Source organism: Paramormyrops kingsleyae, chromosome 7 (genome assembly GCF_048594095.1).
Source record: "Paramormyrops kingsleyae isolate MSU_618 chromosome 7, PKINGS_0.4, whole genome shotgun sequence".
Classification (NCBI taxonomy): domain Eukaryota; kingdom Metazoa; phylum Chordata; class Actinopteri; order Osteoglossiformes; family Mormyridae; genus Paramormyrops; species Paramormyrops kingsleyae.
The window spans coordinates 3,536,222-3,553,388 of record NC_132803.1 but is presented as its reverse complement, the minus strand read 5'-3'; the positions used below and the strand labels follow the sequence as shown (position 1 = coordinate 3,553,388).

General features: G+C 45.5%; 1 protein-coding gene across 4 annotated transcripts in view; it reads right to left on the bottom strand.

Moving 5' to 3' along the window:
- Positions 1–17,167, bottom strand: part of LOC111861158 (calsenilin-like) — a 34,838-nt gene that overhangs the window by 6,888 nt on the left and 10,783 nt on the right. For 2 of the 4 annotated variants that reach the window (XM_023845515.2, XM_023845513.2), the window contains exon 2: positions 12,509–12,695. In XM_023845515.2, coding sequence (XP_023701283.1) covers positions 12,509–12,695 — 187 coding nt within the window. Of the gene's footprint in view, positions 1–1,891; positions 2,729–12,508; positions 12,696–17,167 lie in introns of those variants that run through there. The other 2 variants (XM_023845514.2, XM_023845512.2) reach the window with 1 other exon arrangement.

Below are 17,167 nucleotides of genomic sequence, written 5' to 3'. Positions count from 1 at the left end.
TCAACTGGAAAAGGTGAGATTAGATGAAGGGTTTTTGTAGCGGCCGCAGGAGTAATACTGCTTAGCCCTTGAGCAGAGCACTGGCCTGACATGAACTCAGGAATTCATGCAGCTGTATGGGGAGGGAGGGGCGGGAATTCAGCATTAGCTAGGCAATGAAATAACGAAGATAATACGAAAGGAGCAAGTGATGTGGAGAAAGAGAGGAAAAATAAACAGTGGGAGCGTCAAGGGGTTTAGCGGATGAGCTGTGCCTGTCAGCCCAGCAGGGGAGGAGAGCAGGAGGCGAAAGGAAGGGAGCCCAGGGGCCTGTGCAGGGTGGGGGAGCAGAGGAGCCACACTGACGAACCGTGGGAAGAAGATAGGCAAGAAAACAGTATATGAGAGGCCTGGGAGAATCATGGAGGGCGGGGTTAGCATCAGGCCCTTCCTGACATAGTGCAACTGGGACCAATAAGGTAACAGGAGATGTGGGTCTGGGACAATCATGGAGGGCGGGGTTAGCATCAGGCCCTTCCTGACATAGTGCAACTGGGACCAATAAGGTAACAGGAGATGTGGGTCTGGGACAATCATGGAGGGCGGGGTTAGCATCAGGCCCATCTGGACGTAATGCAACTGGGACCAATAAGGTAATGAGAGATGTGGGTCTGGGACAATCATGGAGGGCGGGGTCAGCATCAGGCCCATCTGGACGTAATGCAACTGGGACCAATAAGGTAACAGGAGATGTGGGTCTGGAACAATCATGGAGGGCGGGGTTAGCATCAGGCCCTTCCTGACATAGTGCAACTGGGACCAATAAGGTAACAGGAGATGTGGGTCTGGGACAATCATGGAGGGCGGGGTTAGCATCAGGCCCTTCCTGACATAGTGCAACTGGGACCAATAAGGTAACAGGAGATGTGGGTCTGGGACAATCATGGAGGGCGGGGTTAGCATCAGGCCCATCTGGACGTAATGCAACTGGGACCAATAAGGTAATGAGAGATGTGGGTCTGGGACAATCATAGAGGGCGGGGTCAGCATCAGGCCCATCTGGACGTAATGCAACTGGGACCAATAAGGTAACAGGAGATGTGGGTCTGGAACAATCATGGAGGGCGGGGTTAGCATCAGGCCCATCTGGACGTAATGCAACTGGGACCAATAAGGTAAGAGGAGATGTGTGTCTGAAAGGCCTCATTTGCTACATGGAAATTACAGGCGGCTTACTGCGGCATTACTACACCTGCACTGTTTAGACACATTTCCTTATGCATGATTGGAAAATTATGGGGATGATGTGTGGCTCTGCAGGTGAGGTGCCTGTGATCAGAAGGTTGCCAGTTCAAATCCTGTGGTCAGCAGAGTCTTTTCGCCATCGGGTCCGTAATCCCCACTGCTCCAGTGATCGGCTGACAACGTTCATTGAATAATATGTCACTTTGGATAACTTAATTGCTAACTTAATGTAATGTAAACATAACGATATTGTGGGAAACACAGGCAAAAAAACTCCATTCAGCTGTCTTTCCTCCATAGATGCTACTGAGTAACTCTCACCTAAAAGCCAGGGACAACTGTTGATCCCAAATAATGAGCTTTCATCATTGGCTGTTTTCTGTAGTAATGCTTTCAGGCTCCTCCACCTACTGTCCTTTACACGTACGGAGCTGTCAGTAATTGCAAAACTAAGTGTTCCAAACTCTCTCAGCTGACCAACATTTACACATACGCAGCACCAAGGGACAGTGTCGCATCTTGGAAAAAAAAAGTGCAAGAACATATTTCGTCATTCATTTCAACAATCTATGTTCATAGCCCCAGGTTCTCCATCCATCTATCCATCCATCATCCAACTTTCGATCACTTAACAGAAACACAGTTTTATTCCTTATAAAATCCTTACCTTCTATAGGCAAAGGGTCCAAGATGCACAGTTGTTTGAACACCACCACAAACAAGACAATGATAACACCAATGGTGAGGATTTCCATGCCCCAGAAGCCCCGGTGGCCGGGGGCCGCTGGCAGTGCGCAGCGGTGTGGGTGCAGGGAGGATGGGAAAGCAGACAGGTTGTGAGGCGTACACTCCGGGTGGATGCAGCTCGCAACCTGGAGGGACTGGTGCAGCCCAAAACTAGTGAAGTGGGTCAGCATTGTGAGGATCCATCTTTGGCGGTGCAGGCCGGATACACAGAGGGTTTTATAATAAGTGTGATCTTGCTGGAAAGGGAAGGTGAGTCACCATGAAGGTTCTGTGGTTCTTCATTTTATTATTCTGTTCCCAGCGTTCCTCTGAACCCCTACTCAGGCAAAACGGGAAAGCCACTGAGATCCAGACCCGGCATGAAGACGGGAAGAAAGGAAGCCCTTGATGACAAAGACGATGGCTGATGCGTGTCCGTCAAAATTGCACGCCGAAGCCCCTCACATAGTGCTCCACAGGAAGTCGCGGAAGTGCTGGAATCTGATTGACGTTGGTCCCTTGCCTTGAAGGGTTCCCTAACGACGGTCCTGTTCTCTATGGTTTCCACAGAAGTGGCGGCTGAGGGGATGCTAAGCGTTCTTTGAGACAGAGCAGATTCCCAGCAGCGATGCTAGATGATCGTGTGTCCGTCATGAGACGCTAATTGTGACACATTGAGACCTGCGCGAATTAATTTCAAAGATATTCTTTCACGCTCTCTCTCTCACACACACCCACACAAGCACTATATAAGTGAAAAAAATAACAAGATAAATATTCAAAGTCCCTATTTTTTTTTAATCAGAATCGCTGAGACTAGAGCTCTGCAGTATATCTTATTCAGACAGTTCTTGAGAGAAATCAGAGAGCAGAAGTTTTGTGTACCAAAAACAACACTATTGCTCTTTGAAAAGTTCTAAATATATTTACCAAAGTCTGAGTATCACCTTCCATTTCATTGAGACCAAAAACAATTCCACATCCAGGTGAAACAAAAATATACCCCATCCAAGAGAAAAAAAACGTGCACTTTTCATAGATTGGATGTCTATAAATTTACAGAATGATTTCCAGAATTCCACCAGCAGCATCTCTGGAAGGAACTTGTTCAGTGGGATTTTTGGTGTATTAAAATTGCCTCCATATGGAATGTGCAGGACCCTGTGACTGAGAGAACAAAGACTACCATCGCGTTCCCCCCCATCACACCATCCTATGTCTGTCATATGGCCAGTCCCTGAAGTACGTCAGACACTGATCTCTCCCTCTTTCCTCTTGCATTTCCCACTTTTCATCCTCATCTACCAGTGCCACACCCCCACAGTATCTTTAGATATCTTTAGAAATACTTTCATATAAACACTGAAGGGAGAAATTGGGCTTCAACAGCCCCAGGGGGTGGAGTTCACAGGTGTTGTCAATCATTGGGGACTGTCAAACATTCCACTGGTGGTTGTTAGAAGTTTATGACTGGCAGCACATAACAAGTGACAGCGCATAAGGCCTGGCAGCACATAACGACTGACAGCACATAACGAGTGACAGCACATAAGGTCTGACAGCACATAATGACTGACAGCACATAACGAGTGACAGCACATAATGACTGACAGTACATAACGAGTGACAGCACATAAGGTCTGACAGCACATAACGAGTGACAGCACATAAGGTCTGACAGCACATAACGAGTGACAGCACATAAGGTCTGACAGCACATAACGAGTGACAGCACATAAGGTCTGACAGCACATAACGACTGACAGCACATAACGAGTGACAGCACATAATGACTGACAGTACATAACGAGTGACAGCACATAAGGTCTGACAGCACATAACGAGTGACAGCACATAAGGTCTGACAGCACATAACGAGTGACAGCGCATAAGGTCTGACAGCACATAACGAGTGACAGCACATAAGGTCTGACAGCACATAACGAGTGACAGCGCATAAGGTCTGACAGCACATAACGAGTGACAACGCATAAGGTCTGACAGCACATAACGAGTGACAGCGCATAAGGTCTGACAGCACATAACGAGTGACAACGCATAAGGACTGACAGCACATAACGACTGACAGCGCATAACGAGTGACAGCACATAAGGTCTGACAGCACATAACGAGTGACAGCACATAAGGTCTGACAGCACATAACGAGTGACAGCACATAAGGTCTGACAGCACATAACGAGTGACAGCGCATAAGGTCTGACAGCACATAACGAGTGACAGCACATAAGGTCTGACAGCACATAACGAGTGACAGCGCATAAGGTCTGACAGCACATAACGAGTGACAGCGCATAAGGTCTGACAGCACATAACGAGTGACAGCGCATAAGGTCTGACAGCACATAACGAGTGACAGCGCATAAGGTCTGACAGCACATAACGAGTGACAGCACATAAGGTCTGACAGCACATAACGAGTGACAACGCATAAGGACTGACAGCACATAACGACTGACAGCACATAACGAGTGACAGCACATAAGGCCTGACAGCACATAACGAGTGACAGCGCATAAGGCCTGACAGCACATAAGGTCTGACAGCACATAACGAGTGACAACGCATAAGGACTGACAGCACATAACGACTGACAGCACATAACGAGTGACAGCACATAAGGCCTGACAGCACATAATGAGTGACAGCGCATAAGGCCTGACAGCACATAACGACTGACAGCACATAACGAGTGACAGCGCATAAGTCCTGACAGCACATAACGACTGACAGCACATGAGTGACAGCGCATAAGGCCTGACAGCACATAACGAGTGACAGCGCATAAGGCCTGACAGCACATAGCGAGTGACAGCGCATAAGGCCTGACAGTACATAACGAGTGACAGCGCATAAGGCCTGACAGCACATAACGACTGACAGCACATAACGAGTGACAGCGCATAAGGCCTGACAGCACATAATGACTGACAGCACATAACGAGTGACAGCACATAAGGCCTGACAGCACATAATGAGTGACAGTGCATAAGGCCTGACAGCACATAATGAGTGACAGTGCATAAGGCCTGACAGCACATAATGCATAATTATGCGATAATGAGTGACATTGCATAACAACTGACAGCACATAACAAGTGACAATGCATAACAACTGACAGCGCATAATGACTGACAGCACATAACAACTGACAGCATGTAATTCCATCTAGAGTAACATTCAGGGCCTCATTTCAGCGCATCACAGGTCCCATCCCACCAGGCATATGGAGGGGGGGTTGAGGGCTGGCAGTGCCTGAGGATCTGCCTCTTTCACCTGAACAAATGAAAGTGTCCCCCAAGTGCGACAATCACGCATACTAGGAACCAAGTGGGACCACCTCCCAGGTTGACACCATTCGGTCACACCCCCGTTTAGTCACCTGCCTCTCAAAAAGTCTGTACAGGTCACTGCTTCTGACCACCTACTGTACATCTTTCCTCTGTCTATCATATTTGTCCCTGTATCTGTCCTTGGTCATGTTCCCTCCATCTCTCACTTTTCATTTCTTTCATTGTCTTTTCCATTTTGAGAACCCCCTCTTGCCAAATGTCTTTTCTCAGCAGAACAACGTGAAAAAACCTTTTCATTCATAACTTATGGTTAAATAGAGAGTAAGGAAGGCATGACAACATCTTGCAGACACCTATACAGGTCCAATTTTCCTCAGGCAATACATATACTGTATGCGAGTTTATTACACACAATTTCTCAAATCGACGATGCCCTTAAAGATCATATGCCAGGTTCTACAGTGTTAGTGAGCCTTTAACTTCAACTCCTGCATCATAATGGTGGAGACAGACAGGTTAACCTCAGCAAGGGGCCCGAAGCCATTAGCCAGCAGGGGGGAGAAAGCAGCAAGAAGGGAGAGCAAAAGGGAGACAAGCAGGAGGCGGAGGAGATGAAGGGGTCTCCACACCATCTGTGAGGCCAGAAGACATGAATCAACGGCAGCTTCCTGAAGGCTGCTTCATACTTCACGCGACAGCGGGTACAGTGTGCGCAACGCAGTGCTGGACCGTCTGCGATCCTGAATGTTCATACTTCTAGCGCCAACGCACCAGGAAAGCATGGACTTTGACGTCAGGCCTGGGGCAGAGCTGAAGACCACTTAAAGTTAGGCCTACGTTTATGAAGTGTGGTATGAATGTTATAAAAATAAGCAAGAATTTTACTAAAAACTGACCGTGCATTTATGTATTTATAGTATTTATGGTACGCAAGGCATGATTATCATTAACAAAAACATTTTCATAAACTGAAATAAAATACGATACAAAAATAAAATTTAAACTACAACTGAACATGAACTATAAATATTGCTTCCGAAACCAAATGAAACAACGGCAAATACTTTCCGTTATTGTTTTTAAATACTATTTAGCTGAAGTAATTACTTTTTTATCTTTAGGACTCTCGAGTAAGGAATCATAGAAACAGCCAATGACATCACGATATTCTGTTGTAGGAAGCAAAGTCCTACAAGTTTTCATCTGTCCCTAGAAATAAAATTACTAAAACCTAAACTAAAGTATAAAATAAAATATATATCTAAATAGATTTATATCATTAAAATAAAAACTAACAAAACCCCCAAAAACTGAAACTAAACTAGTTCAAATGACAATAGAAAATAATTCAAAACTAAATAAAAAAATTTAAACAACAATAACAGTGACTCAAAAGAAACCACGTAAAGGTATATGGCATTGCAGTACAAAGTTATATAAAGGTATATGGCGTTGCAGTACAAAGTTATATAAAGGTATATGGCGTTGCAGTACAAACTTATGTAAAGGTATATGGCGTTGCAGTACAAACTTATGTAAAGGTATATGGCGTTGCAGTACAAACTTATTTAATGTTAGTTTGTGGCCATCCGGGAGTCTTTATAATCCTGTAGCAAGGAATCACATAAATGCCGGTATTTGCAGTCAGTCATGCTTCAAATTTACCCCCCATACTTGTCATTATGATCATAGAGAGTAGAGAGGTAAGGAGTATGCGCTGATTACAGTGCGTAAGGAGTGTGCGCTGATTACAGTGCGTAAGGAGTGTGCGCTGATTACAGTGCGTAAGGAGTGTGCGCTGATTACAGTGCGTAAGGAGTGTGCTGATTACAGTGCGTAAGGAGTGTGCGCTGATTACAGTGCGTAAGGAGTGTGCGCTGATTACAGTGCGTAAGGAGTATGCTGATTACAGTGCGTAAGGAGTGTGCGCTGATTACAGTGCATAAGGAGTGTGCGCTGATTACAGTGCATAAGGAGTGTGCTGATTACAGTGCATAAGGAGTGTGCTGATTACAGTGCATAAGGAGTGTGCGCTGATTACAGTGCGTAAGGAGTGTGCGCTGATTACAGTGCGTAAGGAGTATGCTGATTACAGTGCATAAGGAGTGTGCGCTGATTACAGTGCATAAGGAGTGTGCGCTGATTACAGTGCATAAGGAGTGTGCTGATTACAGTGCATAAGGAGTGTGCGCTGATTACAGTGCATAAGGAGTGTGCGCTGATTACAGTGCGTAAGGAGTGTGCGCTGATTACAGTGCATAAGGAGTGTGCTGATTACAGTGCATAAGGAGTGTGCGCTGATTACAGTGCATAAGGAGTGTGCGCTGATTACAGTGCATAAGGAGTGTGCGCTGATTACAGTGCGTTGCCACACCCACCACACGACAAACCACCTCAGGGGTGAGAACCTGAGTGCAACCATGTGGCAGGTGATACCTCAGCACCACACTCGTCCAAATGGACCAGTGTGAGTTTTTTTCTGGTGGTTGGAGTGCCAATAGAGGGTAGAAAAGGAGTATATACGATATTTGGCCTAACAACTTTCCGACTGTCTGCTACATTTCCCCTGGCCCGTGAACAATCGGGGTTTGCTTTTATCATTGGGCGGAGTCCCGCTTTTATCATCGGGCGGAGTCCCGCTTTTATCATCGGGCGGAGTCCCGCTTTTATCATCGGGCGGAGTCCCCACAGAGCTGCCCCATTGTTTCCGGTCTTTGCCGTAGCGTGGCCTTGAGCGTGGCACCCCTATGCGGTGTCTAATGCCGACCCCCTTGATAGAAATTACATCACAACTGCCGCGTGTGTGTGATTTACAAACAGAGAAAATATCACAGCTCGTCAATCGGGGGCCATTAAAAAGACTGCAAACTCTTCATCCCTCAACTGCCCCCCAAAATTTTACAGAGCCACTTTAATTTGAACACTGCTCCTCTTCATCGACTTTAATGCATAATGCAGTGTTTCTGGTACTAACAGAATTATTGAAACAGAAAAGGCACAATAGATTTGATACCAAGAAGCCCAAAGGCAAAGTACTTTACTCAATGAGTGAGTGAAAATACCACGGAGAAGATTCACTGGGACAGGTGGCTGGACTAAACAGATGGAAGTTCAATTCATTTTTGTAAACTCTGACAGCTGGAATTGTTCATCTGGACGAGGTAATAACTGAAGCATTTCAGTAAATTCCGAGTGTAAAAACACAAAACTGTAAGATCAGTGCATATAGATGTAGGTCATGTGTAGGTTACGTAATAGCAAGAAGAATAAATTCAATGGGCGGAATCCCAAACATTTTAAACATACCTTTACTGTGCCAACAGGAATTCAATACAAACAGATCATGTTTGACGCGATAAGTGCTTTTATAAATATGAACCACTGCAGGCTCGCTGTGTCCGGAGCTTCTGTGTCGTCTTCCTTGGTCCAAAAACACATGGTTAGGTGAATTTGTCTCCCTGTATTGCTGATGGTGTTTGTGTGCCCTGCGCTGGCCTGGCGCCCCATCCAGGGCGTTCCTCAGGATAGGCTCCAGACCCACTCGGATCCTGTACAAAATAATTAGTCATGGAAAATGAAATGGATAATACTGAAATAATATCACTGGTGCTTCTGGCACCTTCTGTGCTGCCTGGGGCAGGACTACGTGCCGCATCTACGTGTTGAACCCAGGCCATCCTGTTCTCGGGTTACAGGGCTGAGACACTTTAAGTTTCTCATTTGACCTCTGGAATGTTTAAATACCTGCCAAAACAACCCCTTAGAGAAATCCACTGCTAGAATCACTTGGCTGTTAAACTACACCTATAACACAAACACCTAAACTGATTTCAGTTACCCTAAAACACAGAGACAACAGACAATAAGCTTTTATTGTGGGTTTCGGTTTGATGTGACATGATCTTGCAGGGGGATTATATAAAGGGATCTTGCAAGAACTAACTATGTTGGCTTTCAGGTTTTTTGCTCTAGTGCACATTGAACACAAAACCTCAACCAAGAGCATTATCACTTGTCTGTTGGGAAGGGGAGTTTTTACAAGGGGGGGGGGGAGGTAAAACACAGCTGTATGAGATAAACACCGAATACCAAACCATGCAGACTGCTGGTAAATGCTGTGCATGTTTATATATGAGCTGCTGAGGTTATATAATATGCATATAATATGATACTTGTGTACACTGAGCAGGAAACAATGCATGAATGCATTGCTATCAACCTGCTAATTATCTTAATTATCTTAACAATAGGTTACTAAGCATATTCAGATGAATTCCTGGGATAAAATAAAATAAATTAAATGCTTAAATTAAGCTTGACGTAAAGTTAAATTTGACCAATTCGACCAAAGGCCAGGAGTAGTTGTGACTTATCACCATTGCCATATGTCCTACCAATCAGAATCATCTGATTGACTATCAAATGCACTGATGTGTAGATGTGGCAGAACATATGGGTGAGTTCAGAGTCATGTCATGGAGATATGAAAAGATTCTGTAAACCTTGGGGGTTGGGGGATACTGCTTCATAACACACAAGTGCCAAGGCTAAAAATTGACAAGGTTTCCATTTCCAGCCATTCAGGCCTGGAACCGGTCTCATGCTGAGGACAGCAAGAATACAGCGAGGAGCATCTGTTAGGAACTTGGAGGTAGGATGATGCTGTTACCTTATCTGCCTCGAATATCAGCACCAAACTCTCAAACTTGATACGGGCTCCAGCTTGAAGCCAGTGGATGGAAACATGTGAGCAGTTATGGACGTGCTGGGAAGGACTGATGGCACGCTGCAGAAGTGCGGCTTAGTGGGAGGTGGGAGATGACGGTGGCCATGAACCAACATCTGGGTTTGCAGCTTTATATGGGCAAAGCAGCCAAATATGTACAATGGGGAATTGCGGGGGGGATCTACAGCTGTTTCGTGTTGGGAGGAAGCGAGGTGTATCTCACAGGTCGAGTTCAGGATGATCATGAGCTTGATGCAGAGTGACATGCCAGATGGGACCCAGGGCATTGTCCTAGATTATATGCTCAAGGTGGAGAAGATGTTCAAGGTGGACAGGCTGCCCCATGGGAATGTGGGGGGGGGGGGGGGAGGATCTGCAAGTAGATGATGGACTTCTGGGATGTTGCAATGGGGCGGGGCAATAACACAACTGCAACTAAACTAGGGTTTGAGGAACAAACTCATTTTGTTCACATTTGGTTTTAAAATGTGTCTCGGGCGATCGGATGACGAGTAGACAGTGTTAAACAGAAGTAGAAATGACCACTAAGGCACATTGTGATCCGGTCACTCAAACCTCTTGCCGAGGCGGTCTGGGACGTATTTGACCACACATCTTTTGTAGTGTAAACACTAATGCATCTTGATGCGTCCCTGACTTGGACGTTGCAATAACTGTATGCAGGGCCATTTAAGCTTCTAGCAGAAGTGACGCAGGTGGTAATGGAATCTCAACACGAGTCCTCAGCTGTGTCTATCATGCGTCACCTTGGAGAAACATGACAGACAGAGGTGTAAACAGTGCTGTGTCAGCTTGTGATCCCATCTCCAAAGACACATTTTAAAACCAAGTGTAAACAGGGCCGGAGAGAGCTTACCAGGACACGCAGGTAAGATTAACCAATCTGATTAACCAGTACCGTTGATGACTTTGTCACACATGGTAGCAGAATCCCTCTGCTGGCAGTGTATAATACTACAGATGGATACAGGAATATGAGGAGAGTAATGCATGGTGAACTGGAAAAACTGTTATTAGGTTTTCCAACATCATCCAAGATCATGTTGTTCTCCAGACTTGCAAACACTACGCAAAGTAATGTTCTCCATCTTCTTTGAATCGGGGATCAACACATGTGCAGTTTGAGTTACACAGAATCATAAAACAAAATAAGTTAAAACAACAAGTTACCTATCTCTGCTGTATTTCAATACCCTTTACTGGGAATATTTGAATATTTATATTGTATTGTCATGATTAAAATGTTCCACCAGAGGGCGCTCTAAATCTGTATCTGAGATGTGGATTTACCTTCTTTGGTGTTAATAAGGGTCATCTTGTCTGTCCTTGTGTCCAATAGAATGAAAAGAACACCAGCCTTTTATAGAAAAAAAAGTTATTAAAAGATCCGCAATCTTTTGAAAACCATTTAAGAATTCTATGAGGAATTTTAATATGTTACACCGATTGATCTAGTAGCCATTAGCAGTTATCTAAGTATGACCATCGACCATCTCCAGGATAAGGGTTTGGAAGATGGATGGATGGATGGATGGATGGAGTACCACTAATCCTTTTCCCACCACTAGAGGGCACCAGCTCAATAAAATTCTCTGCACAACAGTTAATGAAACAGACCCTGTATCCAGGGATACTAGAAAAATCTGCTGCCAATATCTCAGTGCAACTTAATTCATGAAGTTCAATCATTCCTCCAAAATTCATACTGTAAAAAGAATGAATGTCTCAAGTAATCTCTTAAAGTTAAAAAAATGGAAACAACTGCATGCACTTTCAGGTAAGTGTAACAAAAAGTGTAACTATGTCAATTGGGATACACACTCACATGTAAAGTAATCAATAGACAAAATGAAAATCAAAAGTTTTTAAAAGTCATTTAAAAGTCACTAATCTGTACCGGCCCATTTCAGCAGATTATTGCCCTTTAGGGCTGAAATTACTATATCACTCTGTTTTTTAAATGAATGCAATTTATTTATAAGTCACTGTAATCATTCTGGGTTTTTTTCTGGAATCTGTTTTATCTTGGCTTTGGATTTCAGGCTCATGATGACACCACCAAGGAGTCTAGAATGTTAAATAGAATAAATCAATACAAAACTGTAATGGAGAGAAAAAACCTTCAGGCGGATGCAGTGCTAATGTCAAAGGGGGGGGGGGGGGTGTCACTGGGGAGGGTGTCAGGATTCCCATGGATTCCAGCAGGTGAAGCCACAGGGGCGACACCCCAGAGGTTAGACAATGCGGATGAAAGTGGGGGGAGGAAAAGTCACGACTCTGGCTGGACATGATTAACTGCAGAAAAGTCTGTGTGGAGGGACACCGAGGTTGTGTGTGAAGTCATGACTGCTTCATGTTAGTGGAATGCTGGATTATGCTCTCCCAGTGTATTATGCCTTGTCCACCCCAGGGCCTTCCCCAGATACCCCCCCAAACCACCCTTAACCAGCACAATCATCCCGGATCCACTGTGAAGTAATCTCAGTATCGCCCCCTACCTGTCCCATCTGATGTGGTACCGGTGAGGATCCACTTGACCAGGCAGCACTTCATCAGCGCCTTGCGGGTCAGTCTGGGCCGGGGCGAGGTCCCAGCAGGCTTCTGCATCCGGGGACTGGGCCTCCCGCCATTGGCACCGGCCAGAGGGGAGCCGTCCGCCACCTTCCTGTCCACCTGGGTGATGGGCTGCACATTGATTTCGGAGTAATTCAGGTTAGTAACGCTCACACAGTTAAGCACAGAGCAAAAGAGAGGAGTCCCTTTCTGGCACTTAAACGCCCGGGTCTTCTGGGAGAGGAAAGAGCGGGTGGCATGTTTGTCACTCTGTGACCACGTGGTTTCCGCTCCAAGTCCCCGATGGCCATTGCTGAACAGGACACCCAGAATGCAGTGCATCACCAGGAAGTGGCTCTCACTTTAGACCACGGTGTCTGGTCACACATATTTGACTGTTTACCTACCGAATGTAACAATAATGACTTTCTGAAAGCAGAGCTGTAATTAAAGTCAAGTGATGTGCAATTTGACAATGAAACTGACTAAACATCAGAGGTGAAACGACATATTAAATCACCCAGTTGACATATTAAATAACCATCGAAAGGCTTTAATTATGACACATAGGTCCAGATGCATTGTCACAGCAGTATGTCTCACAGAGAAACAGGCCAATCCACTCTGTGAAACTGGGTGTGGGCTTAGAATGGAGTAGAGGAATCAGAATCGGCTCAATTTACTGGAGAGGTAGGTGTGCATATGAAGCCAGGGAAGTGGGTCGAGTCTGATTGGGGGGGTGACAGATAAAAAAATAAATAACAGGACGAGACAGAATAAGTGAAGCGTATGGGAATTCAGGGAAGACTGGCTGTCTGCGTCTGCATGTGTGGGCGCATGTGTGGGCGCATGTGCGTTTAATTGCGCGTCAGAGTGTCCACTTGGCACCCGTGCATGACTGCGTGTTTGCATGTGCAGCTATAAGGGTATGAGTTTGCGTGTGTGCATGATCCTGTACATTTGTACATTTTTACAATGTGTATTAGTGTCTCTGGGCTGTTGTGTGCATGCATGCATACCTGCATGGATAAGTATGCGTGCAAGATGCGAGGGTGTGGGATTGTATTTGTGTGTTTGCATGTGTGTGTACTGCCTTATATGTGTGTGTTCATACAGGCGTGTTTGTTCACCTGTACATACATACTTTCTGCCTGCGAATATGAGGCTTTGTTCTCGCTCACGTGACCCGAGGAGAGAGACACTCTGCATAATTTAGACACCTAAAAAGAGCATCAATAGGACATCAGACAGGAGAAATGTGCCTTCGGAGAGGAAAGGAGAGGAGAGGAGAGGAGAGAAGAGGAGAGAAGGGGAGAGGAGAGGAGAGAAGGGGCAGGACACACTGCTCTGTCCCACACGGTAGCGCTACACACACACACACACACACGCAGAAACACCCAGACATGCACAGAACTTACATCCTACAGTGAGGAGCATAAGCACATAAGAGGTGTTGCTGTGGCTAACAGGGTTAGGATTAGTGTGGTCAGTGTGGATCCCAATGCCCCAGTGCAGCTGCAAAAATGGTGTCGTCCTTTGGGTGAGACGCAAAACTGAGGTCCTGACTGCCTGAGGTTATGAACGATCCCTGGGCATCTTTCAAGAGAGCAGGGGTGGTGCCCCGATGCCCTGGCTAAAATTGCCCACTGTGGCCCGATCAAATCTGGCCTCCTAATCACCCCCTATATCTAACTGGTGAATTCTCCCCTGTCCCTTCGCCACCTTAGCTACGGTGTGGTGAGCGTACTGGTGCAGAATGGCTGCCGTCACATCATCCAGGTGGGGGCCACACAGTGGGGGTGGCTGAAGTGGCTCCCCATCGCTTCTGTGAAGTGCTTTGGGTGTTTGAAAAAGCGCTATATAAATGTAACATGCATTCATTCATTCACATCCAGCAGAGACAGCAAGGCTGATGATACCCGGTGATGCTGCTACGCAGACAAGCAGAGCTGCACCTGACATCCTCTAGAAGAGCATCGTGCCAAGGGGAAGTCAGAGCTGTTTCAGCTTCCCTTAGGACTCCTGACTGGCATCTTTAAAACCACTCTGGCTCGAATTGAACACCAGTGCGGCACTATAAACCATCTGGAATTACCCACTTTCCTGCGTTGTTTTAACCTAATATGTGATCTGACCTTCAGCGAAATTCCATTACAAGGAAAATAAGTGAAATAAGTGCAGACTGATCCTGAATTTACTGTTACGGTTTAGGTCAAAAGAATGAAAAACTAGATATAAAGGATTTACAAACTTTGTCCCCCTAAAATGTGCACCAGGCTTTTCTTGTGTGTAAACCAAGATTTTAACTATAATAATAATGCTTCCAAATCACAGTATATTGACATCGAATGTAATACAACAGAAAATGGAATAAATATTCAGGGATGAGAAAGAAATTAATGTAATTCAAAAAATTAATATGTTTTCATAGTCACTTCATGGCCACATAAATCAGCTTACAATGATTACAATATGAAAACCAGGAAATAAAAATGCATTGTGCTGTTTTTTATAAAGTGACGCACCTCCCAGAATTGTCTGGTAGTGTTGGCATCAGCCTATCGGAGAACCAACAGAAGAGGTACCTTAAAGACTGCACCGTACATTGATTTGTACTGAGATGGCTTTATGTTTCTGGCCAGAGCCAAGACCTCCATTAGCTTTTGCGTTTGGTTTACTTAGCAGAAACTTTTATACAAAGCAAGGTACTGGGAGTAGGCAACCCAGTTGCTGGAGAGCCAGTATCCAGCAGGTTTTCTATCCTACTTAATGAGTTACTATCTGCTTGAGTTCAGGTGTGGTTCATCAGAGACCAGGGGGGTGTTTCACAAAGCAGGATTTCTCAGTTAGCTGGGTTAACTTAAGCTAGAAGTCATGATCCTCCAGTAAGAGTTTAGATGAACAGCATTCCTATTGGACAATCCTGACTTCTAGCTTAAGTTAACCCAGCTAACTGAGAAATCCTGCTTTATGGAACGCCCTCCAGGTTGGATGGAAAACCTGCTGGATACCAGAACATCAGGATCAGGGTTGCCTAGGCCCAAGTAAGAGAGCAGGCTCAGCCAGTCCCTGGAGCGATTGAGGTTAAGGACCTGGCTCCGTGGAGGACTTCTTCTTAGCAGAGGACAGTATCCTATCCCATGGGGCCACAGTCCGAGAGGGAGGAGGGTGAGGATTTAACCAGGGACCTCAAAGCACGCACTCCACCACTGAGCTACACCCTGTTAGCAGCCGGCTATACTCCGAGCGGAGAACATGTCAGAGACGATTCACAAACCAACAGGATGAACAGATCTGAAGATACACTGAAAGGGTAAAATGATCTCATCAGCGGCGATGTCTCAAGGCAGGATGTAAAGAGGTGTGTTTGAGCACAATATGTTTAATGAAGGTTGAGCCAATCAAGACATACAAAAGATGCAGCCGAAACTGCTGTAGTCTCCATCAATTAAAAAAAAATATGACTATAAACATATTTATGTTCACAACCAAAGGATCATCCACCCAAAGGCATAGGAGCATAGGGCTCAGCTCTGGGCTCAGCACTGGAGGGTGAGGTTCCCCCATTTAAGGTGGTCCAGGGGGTTATATTGGCTGGATTTGCTTCTTGGGGGGGGGGGGGGGTTACAATCCCCCCCATTCCCCCCATAATTTACGCCCATGCATTTACCTGTGCTATACAGGACTCCTTTCTGGGGGGTCGTGCTAATTCAATTATTAGAGGTGTAGACAGTTATGTGTGCACCCGTGATAGAGGGTCTCGTACGGTGTCTTGCCTGCCTGGTGCCCAGGTAGGGGACCTTCCAGATCGAGTGGACAGGCTTTTGGCCCCAGCCGGGGTGGATCCAGTGGTCGTGGTGCATGTTGGCACCAATGACATAGGAAAGGGCAGGAGGGCTGTTCTGCAAGATAAATTTATAGAAGTCGCGGATAAGCTTAGAAGCAGAACATCCACGGTGGTATTCTCTGGAATACTTCCTGTGCCACATGCAAGCCAGGCTAAGTTAGCTGAGATAAGGGGATTAAATGCGTGGCTAAAATGGTGGAGGAAAGAGGGGTTCAGGTTTATGGGGCACTGGAAGACCTTCTGGAACAGGTGGGTTGCATCTGAACCAGAGGGGAACCAGTGTATTGGGGAGGTGTATGTGTTGAGTAGTTGAGGAATGTTTAAAATAGGGACTGGGGGGGGGGGCAGGGAAGTTAGTTAAGAATATAGGTGGGGAGAGATGGAAAGCCCCAATAAATATTAAAAGTGGGCACTGTAAAAGGCCTACCCTTTGCAGTCTGTATTTAATCTAGGAGTATTAGAAACAAAATTCATGATTTAGAGGTTTTTATTTCATCAGACACGACATTATAGGAATAACTGTAACATGGATGAGTGACAATGATGGTGAAGAATATAATATGGATGGTTACACGTTGTTCCGTAGAGACCGGATAGGCAAGAAGGGAGGTGGTGTTGCAGTATACGTAAAAGAGAACTTGCAGGCAAGGGAGCTCACTGATAAAAATAAAAATTCAGAAGCTGTATGGATACAACTGGATGCTAAAGACTCAAATGGCCTAATTGTCAGGGTTTGTTATAGAGCAGCTAATGTAGC